This window comes from Callithrix jacchus, chromosome 6, assembly GCF_049354715.1.
Source record: "Callithrix jacchus isolate 240 chromosome 6, calJac240_pri, whole genome shotgun sequence".
NCBI lineage: Eukaryota > Metazoa > Chordata > Mammalia > Primates > Cebidae > Callithrix > Callithrix jacchus.
In genome coordinates, this window is record NC_133507.1 from 6,994,064 (window position 1) to 7,006,750 (window position 12,687).

At 45.2% G+C, this 12,687-nt stretch overlaps 1 protein-coding gene across 6 annotated transcripts in view; it reads left to right on the top strand.

Moving 5' to 3' along the window:
* TRPM1 (transient receptor potential cation channel subfamily M member 1) overlaps nt 1-12,687 on the top strand; it is a 166,453-nt gene that overhangs the window by 124,069 nt on the left and 29,697 nt on the right. For 3 of the 6 annotated variants that reach the window (XM_035303617.3, XM_035303621.3, XM_078329036.1), the window contains exons 17-23: nt 736-964; nt 3,575-3,697; nt 3,877-4,008; nt 5,990-6,118; nt 8,680-8,931; nt 10,793-10,967; nt 12,522-12,542. In XM_035303617.3, coding sequence (XP_035159508.2) covers nt 736-964; nt 3,575-3,697; nt 3,877-4,008; nt 5,990-6,118; nt 8,680-8,931; nt 10,793-10,967; nt 12,522-12,542 — 1,061 coding nt within the window. Of the gene's footprint in view, nt 1-735; nt 965-3,574; nt 3,698-3,876; nt 4,009-5,989; nt 6,119-8,679; nt 8,932-10,792; nt 10,986-12,521; nt 12,543-12,687 lie in introns of all 6 variants that reach the window. The other 3 variants (XM_035303616.3, XM_035303618.3, XM_078329037.1) reach the window with 3 other exon arrangements.

A 12,687-nucleotide genomic window follows, 5' to 3' on the forward strand; every position in this document is an offset into this window, starting at 1 on the left:
TTTATGCTCAAAATTCAGCTTCTGCCAGCTTCTCCATGCCCCCAAACTTCTAACACTGCCCCCATCAGTCCTTAGGCGCCCTCTGGCCTGGGCCCTGTGACAGCTCTGCCTCATCTCTGTCATAGCACTGAGAATGTTGGCTTCTCGCAGTCACTGTGATAGTGAAGTGTTACACGCGCAGAGAAAGGCGTACATCCGAAATGCCCAGTTGGTGACAGTCCACACATGGGACATGCCGGCACCACAGTACCTAGATCAACTAAGAACCTAGTCGGCACCCCCCAGCCCTCCTATGACCCCTTTCAGTGTCCACCTCCCCCGACTACCACCACTGGCAGCTCCGCTACTGTAGCCTCCAACCCCACAGGTACTGCTTTTGAAGTCGCTTTTGCTCTTTTCTGTCTGCCTCCTAGATCTGTGCACAACTTGAGGGAAGGGACTTTGTCTTCTTGTCTCTATGTCACTGCAGCCTGAGGGGCAGATGTGGGCTCAACCTACAGCTCCATTTGCAGCTGTAGCAGTCAGCCCACCTCCTGACTGAGCTCCCAGCCACTGTCCCTGGCTGTCCCCCTTTGGGGACACATCTCTGGAGCTTCTTGCTTGCAGAGAACCGCAAAGCCCCTCCAGTGAAGGAGTCTGTGTCTCATGGTTCCATAATTCCCTGTGGATATGCTTGTCAAAGAAAGAGCTTGTGGCCACTGTGGCTTCACCCTGGTCCCTTCTCTTTCCACCCAGAGACTTTGGCCAGCTTGCTTTGGAGTTATTAGACCAGTCCTATAAACACGACGAGCAGATCGCCATGAAACTCCTGACCTATGAGCTGAAAAACTGGAGCAACTCGACCTGCCTCAAACTGGCCGTGGCAGCCAAACACCGGGACTTCATTGCTCACACCTGCAGCCAGATGCTGCTGACCGACATGTGGATGGGAAGGCTGCGGATGCGGAAGAACCCTGGCCTGAAGGTGCGTGCAGTGCACTGGGAGGCGGTCTGGGGCGACAGTGACAAGCAGCTCCTGCCAGTGTGAGCTGAGCACTTCCTGTGGGTTATTTCATTGATTCCTTTGAGCAACACTCTGAGGGAGATGCCGGGACAATCCCTGTCTAACAGACGAGGAACCCAAAGCTTTGAGATGACGTGACATTCCTAGGATCTTAGCTGGTCAGCATGGGATCAGGACCCACACCCTGGTGGTCTGACCCCAGAGCCCCACCTGACCAGCCCACCTGGCTCCACAAACCCCTGCCACAGTCAGAGTCTCCTAACAGAGCCCCCCGTAACTCAGCACACACACACACCTGGTTGGGTGGTCTGCCCACCATTAAGGCAGGATCTGGAACTTATTTCTAGATTCCCTTATGGCTCTGAGATTGTATATTATTTTAACTGGTGAGGATATTTTCATGACATGGGAGAAAATTATGAGAAAATACGAAGCTATGAAAGGGTTTGAAAAATATATAGTGGGGGGAAAACTATATTGCAGTCAAGCCCTATCTCTGGGGTTTACTGCTGTTAACTACTAGGATATCTTGAGAAGAGATTCTAGTCTGCAGATAACTCAACAATCTAATGGCAGTATTATACCTACCTTAGAGATCTCCATGGGGCTGAAGAAAAGACTATTCAAGTTATACTGTGTAGTATGGTTCCAGCAAATAGCCTTTTGTTTCTTAGAAATGTGAATGTTATGCCTAATTGTCTAATTCTATGTAATATGCTAAGCCGATATTATACATAGCTTAGGATATTAATAAACAGTTTTCAGAATACCAAGAATGAAGAGCTCTTTAAGGTTTTCAGGAAATTAAAGTAGACCACCTACATGGAGATGAACATCGAATTGGCATCAGACTTTTCATCAACAACACTGAAACCCAGAAGGCAGCAGTGGAGTAAGGCCTTCACAGTTCTGAGGGGAAAGCATTTGGAGCCTGGACTGTTTTTAACCCAGGCCAACTATTTCAAAGCCTGAGAAAAGAATATCTGTTTAAGACAGGCAAAGACTCAAACTATACACTTTTAACCTCCCCATTTAGAAGAATTAGTTCGGTGGGTAGTCTAAGCCAAAAAAAAGTAAACATTACAATGAAAAATATGGAGTGGAGTGTAAGAAACAAGACCCAAGATTTATAAATTGCCATACAAAAGCTGTGCAGCCAGGAAAAGGCAGTCAGATTAAATGAGGCCAAGGAGCCTGTGTGATCCAAAAAGGAAGTGCTTAGAAGAACAGAAATGATTCCGATAAATAGACAGAATGACTAAGAAGCCACCACATGTCAGAAATACGGGTTAGGGAAACAAAACAATGTATAATCCTTAACAAGGAAATAGAAGGTGAATCCATACATTTTAGGAAAACAATAAAGTTCACATAAAAGGTCAAGTTCAGTATGATTCAAACTAGTTTAAAACGATCTGGAGCCATTGGTAGAGTGTAGAAAAACACCTACAGAAAGGGACGCGCAGCCGCGCAAAGGGGTTCATGCCTGTAATCCAAGCACTTTGGGAGGCCAAGGCAGCAGGATCACTGGAGCCCAGGAGTGCAGGGCCAGCCTGGGCAACATAGTGAGACCCCATCTCTATAAAAAAAGTGTTTTAATTAGCCAGGTAATGTGCACACCGTAGTCCCAGCTACTCGGGAGGCTGAGGTGGGAGAACCACTTGAGCCCAGAAGATCGAGAATGCAGTTATCCATGATTGCAACACTGCACTCCAACCTGGGCCGCAGAGCAAGACCTTGTCTCAAAAAATAAAAAAAGGGAACCACGTTTTCTATCTATGAGCCTGGGCATCCTTTTGTTGTCTAGGCTGAGCCCAAGTTAGTCCGTCTTTTGTGAGTCACATTTGTCTTGTAACTCTTAGTTCACATAATCTCATTTATGTCAAAGTTATTTCTATATAAAATACTTCTGTTCTACTTCACTACAGGTATTTTATTTTATTTATATTTTAATTTAAAGATTTGCATTCCTAGAAATTTCATGTAAGGACTTTTTTTTTTTTACTTTTTTTTTTTTTTTTTTTTTGAGACAGGGTCTTGCTCTGTCACCCAGGCTGGAGTGCAGTGGCACAATCTCAGCTCACGGCAACCTCTGCCTCCTGGGTTCAAGTGATTCTTGTGCCTCAGCCTTCCACGTAGCTTGTATTTCAGATGTGCATCACCCATGCCCAGCTAATTTTTGTATTTTAGTAGAGACGGAGTTTGCCATGTTGGCCTGGCCGTTCTCAAACTCATGGCCTCATATGAGCCACCCCGCTTGGCCTCCCATAGTACTGGGATTACAGGTGTGAGCCACCATGTCAGACAGGATTTTTCTTTTTAAAGTCAGGATTACCAATAGTGCTGCTTGCCATTCATCTAAAAAATTTAGTGTATGCTCTTACATGTTTGACTGTCTGCAATTCTGCCAAGCTACCAAGCAGAAGTCAGTGAACATCAGAGCAGGGATAAACATTCCCGGGCTCCTAGGTCATTGAATAATGTTGAAGGTCATAATTTAAAAATTTTAACTATACTGGGCAATTTTTCTAGAATTGCCATGGCTTAAAACAATCTATTTCTGTCCCGTAGGTTATCATGGGGATTCTTCTTCCCCCTACCATCTTGTTTTTGGAATTTCGCACATATGATGATTTCTCGTATCAAACATCCAAGGAAAATGAAGATGGCAAGGAAAAAGAAGAGGAGAATATGGTCAGTGACACGCTCGACCCTAAAAGTATCAGCGTGATCCTGTTTTCGAAACTGTTGAGACTCCTCACACCGTGGATGAGCAATCTCCTAGCTTAAGGGTATTTTTAGAACGTGGTGCCCGTGTGCTTTGCCTTTCCCACTTAGCAACTTGCCTGCCATGTGTGTGCTCTGTTTTCCAGGATGCAAACGCAGATGCCAGCTCAAGAAAGGGGGACGAGGAGAATGAGCACAAAAGACAGAAAAGTATTCCCATCGGAACAAAGATCTGTGAATTCTATAACGCACCCATTGTCAAGTTCTGGTTTTACACGGTAAGGCCGCCTCCTCAACAGCTGCCGTTCAGCATCTTTGGAATGCTTTGATAAGTCGGAATCAGGAAAAATTTCAAGGGCTTAAAAAGGTATCTGAAAATTCACTGAATTAAAATGAATTATGAAAATAAAACGGGGACTAATTGAGATCTCTGGCTAGCATCGGATCTTGATATCCTGTCATATATTGATATATGCCATATATTGATACATGGCCATCCTAGTCCCAAATGTACCATCTCATAAGGCAGAATCATCACATGCTGTTTGCTTAAGATGAACTCTTTTGATGCCTTTAGCAACACAAACTTAGGGAACTATAATTTTGTCTTTAAATGATGACCAGTGATTTAAAGAGCAAATTCACAGACTCCATTTTTCATGAAACTGGTCATTACAAGGGCATGACTAAATTCGAATGGTAAACTCTTGGGATAGGGAAGTAAATCAAGGCCTCTCTCTTCTGAAGTGCTCACCAAACTGACCCGCTAGGCCAGCAAGCCATCCTCCAGCCCCCTCCGAGGCCTGGGTCTACACAGCTCCCAGTGTGGCTCTCTGGTAACAAGGGCAGGAGGGCAGATCAGAGCACTTCTGGGGGAAATGCGGAGCTGCAGGCAGTCCCAGTGGCGGTGGCCAGACACGCTGTGCCTTGTGCAATCATGTCAGTCAGGAGGAGAGAGACATCTCATGAAACCCCAAGCACCAAGCTACAGCCCATGCCAGGCAGGCCTGGGCACTGTGCCTGCACGGGGGACAAGGTGAGAGCAGGGTGTGAGACATGAGGATTTGGGTCCCTGGCCATGGTCTGGGTGGTGAATGAAGGTGGGCTGGGGCCAGAGCAAAGCTCTGTGTGGGGCCCCACCTTAAGGGTCAGCTGTGGGCCTGGACACCCAACCTTGTGGCAGTCACGATTGACGATGCAGTCGAAGCCACTGCTGCCCACCAATTCTGGTCAGAACCATCTGATGGTCTGGGGTGCACCCAGCCTGCAGGAGAACTCAGCCACAGAGACTGCTGCTGGGGACTGGGCCAGGAAGCTGTCAAGGCTTCTCAGCCTTGGCCCTCACCCCAGACCCTCTGGATGGGGTGGAGGTGGAGTCATCACAGTGTGCAGCTTCCCAGGGGTTAGGATGCAGCCCGCAGTCTGAGAACCTGGCTCGAATCTTTCTTCAGGGAGTGGATGGTGGATCTGGAGGGGCCTGCCTGTCTCCTGGTGAAGCTGACACAATTGGGAGGTGGGATCTTGAAAAAAAAACTGCCCAGGTACAAATACTCAACTTCTAGCACTCCTCCCCCAATCCTTCGAAAGGGGCCTGTGCCAGTGAGGGACCCACAGCTGAAGTTTCCTTGGCGTCACGGTGAATCACCAGGGACAGGTGATTGACTTCAGACGTCCTCCCCCAACCCCTTCCCTCCTCGCTTTTGCCTCACCCCACCCTTACCTCCAGCTCTGCCTCTTCCCCTGCCCCAGACACAGGGGCCCTGCTGCGGCCACAGCAAATCCTGGACATGCCACCGCCACCTGAGGGGACTCCAGGGTCAGCTCATCCACAATCCTCTCATCTAGCTTCCCAGGTGTGGAAAGAATCAGGAGGGAAATTTGGGAGGCAGGGAGGAGTAAGTCACATTTTCCAATTTCCAGGAATGTAGAAGACACACCAGCAAACTATTAAACGTTTCCCATTTATCATAATTTTTGCAACTTCGTAGTTTCCCCACAAGGATGACAGCGCCAACAAATTTGTCTCCATGTGGAAAATGAAAAGTCAGGGCCCATGTGGGCCAAAGCATAAAATGCCTCCCATCCTGCCAGGTCCTCTGTCTGCTCTGTTGAGCTGCAGGGAAGCTTTCCTCCCACTAAGTCAGGGCAGTTGGAAACAAAGATGTTTTTAGATTTGTCACCCTGAGAGAAAACAGGGTTTCAAAATTTGATAGCAACGTGATTCCCCCACACCCGGCTACCAGCTTCTCTTTCTTTCAGATATCATACTTGGGGTACCTGCTGCTGTTTAACTATGTGATCCTGGTTCGGATGGACGGCTGGCCCTCCCTCCAGGAGTGGATCGTCATCTCCTACATTGTGAGCCTCGCGTTGGAGAAGATACGAGAGGTGACCACCCCAGAGGCCTGCCCCAGCCCACTAACCACTGACTGCAAATGCAGATATGGCTCCTAACTGAAAAAACATTTCATGCAAATTATACATGTTGGGTTGGGTACAGTGGCTCATGCCTGTAATCCAAGGCGGATGGATCACTTGAGGTCAGGAATTCAAAACTAGTCTGGCCGGTATGGTGAAACCCCATCTCTACTAAAAATACAAAAACTAGCCGGGCATGATGCTGCACACCTGTGATCCCAGCTATTAGGGAGGCTGAGGCAGGAGGCTAACTTGAGGTCAGGAATTCAAAACCAGCCTGGCTAACATGGTGAAACCCCGTCTCTACTAAAAATACAAGAATTTTCCAGTCGTGGTGGTGGGTGCCGGTAATCTTAGCTCCTCAAGAGGGAGGATCACTTGAACCCAGGAGGCAGAGGTTAGTGAGCCAAGATTGTGCACTCCAGCCTGAGTGACAGAGTGAGAGTCCATTTCAAAAACAAACAAAACCAAAAAACCAAACTATACACACTGTGGGACTTTTTTTGGAAGTGTCAGAATCCCAAGTTTATTCCATTCATTTTAATATGTATCATCTTCTCCTTCAACTGAACTTGAAAATGAAAACACAAGGCAAAATAAATGATATTTAATGATGAAAACAGGTCTGAATCAGTAGGAAAACATCAGCAAATGCTGCCAGCAACCTGAGATAACCCAGTTACTGCACCTGGGTACGAGTATCTGCTTATTTGGGGGGGACTGGAAACAAGAAAGAGAGCTACAAGAGACACTTGCACAGTGTGCTCCAAAATCCAAAGTTACAGGGAGAAAAATGTTATCTCCCTGTGCCAGAGGTTGATGAAAGGAGGGCTCCTGGTGAGGAGGGAATGGTGCCAAGCCAGGTGTGGCTTCAGGTGGACCCTGCCCTTGGCCTAATCCTGCAGGGGACTCTGCGTGGACTGGACACCGTGGAGTCTGTCTCACCTTTGGGCCCCACCTCAATCAGTCGTTGGTACCCACCAGAGACATGGCTCCAAGTGTCCAAAAGCAAGCCTCCCAGAAGGGGGCAGGGGTGGGCCTAACAGCAGTGCCTGCAGCAGGTAGGGTGGGCAAGCCCACCTGGGGAAAAGCTCCAGGGCATGTGGAAGGGGCCTGGAGCATTTGCTGCAAACATAGGGAACAGGATTTTCAACTCAGTGTTGAAAAAGAACAGATACCATCTCACACATGACACTTATTATCCCAGAGGGCTGGAGAGAAAATGTAACTCCTAGAAGGCAATCTCTGCAGACAGCAGAGGAAAGATGGGCCAGGTACTTCCCTTTCCAATGTCATTCAGAAGCTTTATTTTACTACCTTTGCTTATAAAGAGAAAGCATGTATGCAAGCAAAAAAGCAACTTGAACCGAAAAAGTCCACAGCACCATCTCATATCCTTTCTCCAACTGGTATAGAACCAATACGACTATTTTGCAATTATTATTGACCCTTTCACTGAACTGAAAAACATTACTAACCTATTCCAGGTAGATTCCCTCTGGAATCTGATGGCATCGGTCTAATGAGAGCCTGAGAAACTAAAAGAGCACTGAACCTAAGATTATGCATTCCATCTTTTACTGCTCCTTTTCTAGCTGGGCTTCATTCAAATTCTGCAGGCGCTGCAACTGGGATTTCCTGAGTGGCCTCTTTACCATTGCTGTGCCGTCATGACCTTGCTGAGGGTCCACCATACACTGAGACACTGTTCTTTATTCCAGGAACCTGTCCCCCATTACAGGAGAGAGAGGGTGGCCATCAGCTGGTGTGCACAGGTTGTTAAACTAGTGAATCCCTTCTGTGTGGGCTGATAGATAGCCACTGCCCCATCCTACCGCAGAGATCCCCAAGGCCTCTGCACCTGAAGGGGAACCACCTGGCACGGCAACCCTCCACCCTGCTGTGGCACCACAGACAGCTGTGCCATTGGAATGGCTCTGCACATGCCCGTGTGGGCTGCTTGCTAAATATCTTGCATTTTACTCTGTGGGAGTCTCTCCTTAAGCAGCAGTGATTTTGAAAGGATAATATCTCACATGGGGGAAAACCTGGTCTAACTTCGCCCTGATTTCTCATGTCTAAGTTGCAAAGGCATTTTGGCAAATCAAAACATTTCCTAGTCCCATTCTGCCATCTCCACTGAGTGAATTGAACCTCTGTGGGGCCGCGTAGGGCGCATCACTGCTCTAGAGTTTTTGTTCTGTGTGAGTGTGGAATGTGGATTAACAGGCACGTGTCCAGATAATTAAGAAAGAAATCAAAATGCAGCTGCTTTAATTGCAGCCAGAAGGACATAATTTAGAAGGCATTTCCTGAGTTTGTAAAACCCTGAATCTAAGAATAGGGAGGATTCCGTGGAATTTCCCTTTCTAGATGTCTCTCTGTGCCTGAGAAGAAGAGTGTTAAGAGGTTTTGAGCAGGAAAGGGGCCAGATGCCCTGGAATGTTGCACCAGTCTTACTGTTCCAAGATTCTAAGACAAGACTCACAATTCGGCATCTCAGTGTATTGTTCTTTGGGGTTTGTTTTCAGATCCTCATGTCAGAACCGGGCAAACTCAGCCAGAAAATCAAAGTTTGGCTTCAGGAGTACTGGAACATCACAGATCTCGTGGCCATTTCCACTTTCATGATTGGAGCAATTCTTCGCCTACAGAACCAGCCCTATATGGGTTACGGCCGGGTGATCTACTGTGTGGATATCATCTTCTGGTACATCCGCGTCCTGGACATCTTTGGTGTCAACAAGTATCTGGGGCCATATGTGATGATGATTGGAAAGATGGTTAGTAATGACATCCTGTGGGTGACCAGAGAGACTTTGGCTGTGGTTAGGACATAAGAACAGGCCTTGGGCATGGCTTTCTTCAATTTCATTTGTTTTTTCTTTTGAATTGGCTTTTTAAAGGAAACGTTCTTTGCTTTAAGATACACAGTTCTCCTACATGTTGATAACTTAATAAAATCCAATAGAAAAACATGAGTTGAGGGCCTACTCTGTATATATACATATCATATGTACATACATAGTATACATACGTACACTGTATATATGTGTGTGTGTGTGTATATATATATGTACGTATGTATATATACATATATAGTATACATACACACACACACATATATAAGTATATATCAGGCACTCAATATATACTGTCTTCCTTCTTCCATACCATGTCCGTATTTCAACTCTAGCATAACTAATTGCTTTTTTTTTTTTTTGAGATGGAGTTTCGCTCTTGTTGCCCAGGCTGGAGTGGTGCAACAGTGTGATCTTGGCTCACTGCAACCTTCGCCTCCCAAGTTCAAGCAATTCTCCTGCCTCATCCTCCTGAGTAGCTGGGATTACAGGCATGCACAACCATGCCCAGCTAATTTTGTATTTTTTTAGTAGAGATGTGGTTTCTCCATGTTGGTCAGGCTGGTCTCGAACTCCCAACCTGAGGTGATCCACCTGCTTCGGCTTCCCAAAGTGCTGGGATTATAAGCATGAGCCACTGAGCCCAGCCTACTTTTGTTTTTCATTCCTTTTGATTTATTATTTTTGAGTCTATTTTGACAGCAATATAAAAGAAAATAGCCTCCTTTTTAATAAAAGCTTACTTCACTTTCCCAGGGCATAGGAAAACATCAAGTTTTGATGCAATAGGAATTCAGTAGCAAAACAGATGTCTCAAAATACTTACTTCCTGATGGCTGGAAACATATTTTCAGCATTCTTTAGTACAGGGACATGGATTTGGTGTCCTATGAGACCTCATCCACTTTGGAATGCATATAGGGCACCCCCTAAAAAAAAACCCACCTGATTTATAACCTCCTAACATGTGGTAGAAGCCAGAGATAAGGGGAGCCCAGGGCCATTCCCCAGTCTGTGCTCCAGATGATCTTCAACTCATGCCCTCCGACCTGCAGTGAACACAGGAAGGTAACATGATTAGACCATGACGACCTGTCCTCCAGATCAGGCCAGAGCATATGAAAGTGAAAATGAAGCAGCGGGTCGTCCTCACGTTACCTAAAAGAGCCTCAGTGTTAGGGCTGGTGCAAGAAGAGAGTAAGCCGCCTGCATTTAGGAAGGACTCTTTATATGGCAAGTGGTTTTCAGCTAAGGGACGCATGCTTTAGTTAATTCCAGCAAGGGCCTCCATCTTCATGGACGTTCAAAATTAGGAATTACGCCAGTAGGATCCACAGTATCCATGGCATTACTCACTGTAGCCGCTCAGCACTTGTGTAATAAATGAGTAAATGTTGGCCTGCACCCTCAATTCATTATCCTTTTATTTCCTTAGGTATCTCCTCCTCTTACTCCTTAGTATTCCTTACAAACTCCCATCTTTTCTCATGATTCTTTCCTTTCTCCATCTGCAGTTGTAGTTACTAAGGGTAACAAGAGGAGAAGCAAGAAGGATGAAGAGCAGATGAGGATAGGAATGTTCTAGAAGACATTCTAGACATAAAGCATTGCATGGGGCAGGAAGAAGCCTTCCCGTGGATGGGAAGGAAGGAAGGGAAAGAGGCTTTCATCATCCCAATTAAGCACTCCTGAAGGGCTTAGCTGGAGAAAGCAATGTAATGAGCCAGGGTGAATGTGGTCCACTGAGCCAGGACAGTGGCAGACGAATGCTCTCCCTCCTCAGATGATCGACATGCTCTACTTTGTGGTCATCATGCTGGTTGTGCTCATGAGCTTCGGAGTAGCCCGTCAAGCCATTCTGCACCCAGAGGAGAAGCCGTCTTGGAAACTGGCCCGAAACATCTTCTACATGCCCTACTGGATGATCTATGGAGAGGTGTTTGCAGACCAGATAGACCGTAAGAGTAGAATCCATAGTAAGATTCTCTTCCCTGCTTCTGAGGCAGATGATCAGTTCCAAATTAATGGAAGAACATATATTAATTTGGAAGTAAAAAATATTTGTCTCTTCACCATAGGCATCAAATTATTTTACAAAGAAATAAGTACAAATGATGGAACTTCGTACTTATTTCTCAGACATCAGTCACTTCTTTTATTCTAAAAATAATTCACTAGAACTCCAGAAGAGTCTCACTTCCCTTGAGCTGGATCTGATGGACATCCTGTCACATGAATGCAGTTCCAATGCCAATAGCCTAGTCTTTCTTCAACTCAGTATCTCCCCACCCCAGGATAAGGCTGGTCATGTTTTCCAGTAGAATAAACTGGTGACATGGCAGAGTAACTGATGCTTCCCACTATCCTCTTCTTCAAGCCATCAGAGCCCATTTTCGACATAGCTACCCATTTTGTCTTCACTATTAGAGTGCTATTTTGTATTATTAAAAATAATCTGGATGTTAGCAGAGGGAATGGGCTGTGATCCTGCCCAGATTTCTGGGGAACGTAGCCCCAGCTCCTCTGCAGTCTGAGCCGTGTTCTGGGTTGAAGGGATATCAAGCTTAAATGTTCTTGTACCTGTTTCACCAGGACAGTTAAATAAATGTTCCACCAGTGAAGGAGGCACTTTATCCCATTTTCATTTCAGGACCAACATTTCCATTTGCATACTGTACTTTATCCTAAAGCGTCAGCTATAATAGCGTGTAGATCGCTGTTTCCAGAGCTCTGCTATTTGAGAACAGAAAGTTCTCATCTTCCTCTCATATACAGTGTAGGACTGTCGTTACCTTCTTTCTAACTTGTCTAATGTCCTTCTGACCATATCACTATTGCAAGTATCACAGAGTCGACTACTGACATGTCTGAGTAGCTTGGTAAGCCAGAATATAAAAATCTAATTTGGTTTCAAAAGCATATTAGTTTAGATAGCCATACATACATGTTAAAAGTCCCTGGATTCCACACATAAACTGTAATGTTTCTATTGTTGGGCTTTCTTTAAAAATTATATTGGGTTATGAGAGAAGGTAAGAGGTAAACTTTAGGCAGTGCTATTCTCAGTAACATGATTAAATGTAGGTTTTTAAATTCTCTATCTGACTATTAACTAATAATCTTGTAGTTATTAGTGCTTATGAGATGTTTGTGTTGCAATATAGGGAGTGTGTGATTGGTTAACCTGTACGTTCGAATGATCATCTGCCAGTAACATGTCCTTTTCACAGTATTTTTAACTAGTGAGCTTTTGTTCTTACTGATGACAGATGGTAAAATAAATATCCATGAAATATAATTTCCAGAATTATAACGTGTAATTCTTCTAAGTAGATCACTGTTTCTCAGTGTGAATCAGTAATTCCCAAGCTTAAAATACCTGCATTTCTTCACAGCAAAACAGTTCTGTTGTTAAATCATTTGTTTCACTTTTCTCTCAACCATCCTCTTATCTTCTTTCCTCCCCTCCTGTCAAAACAAAACAAAAATCCTGCTTTCCAATCGTTATGTAGTCTACGCCATGGAAATTAATCGTAAGTTTACATGGAATTGATTATTCTAGTCTATGGAATGTGTTTCTTAATTACCTTTTCCTTAGCTGATTACTAATAGTCTTAAACTGTTTTTTGGTGCCAGTACTTTTTAAACTGTAAGTGAAAAGTAAAGAGAACCATAAAT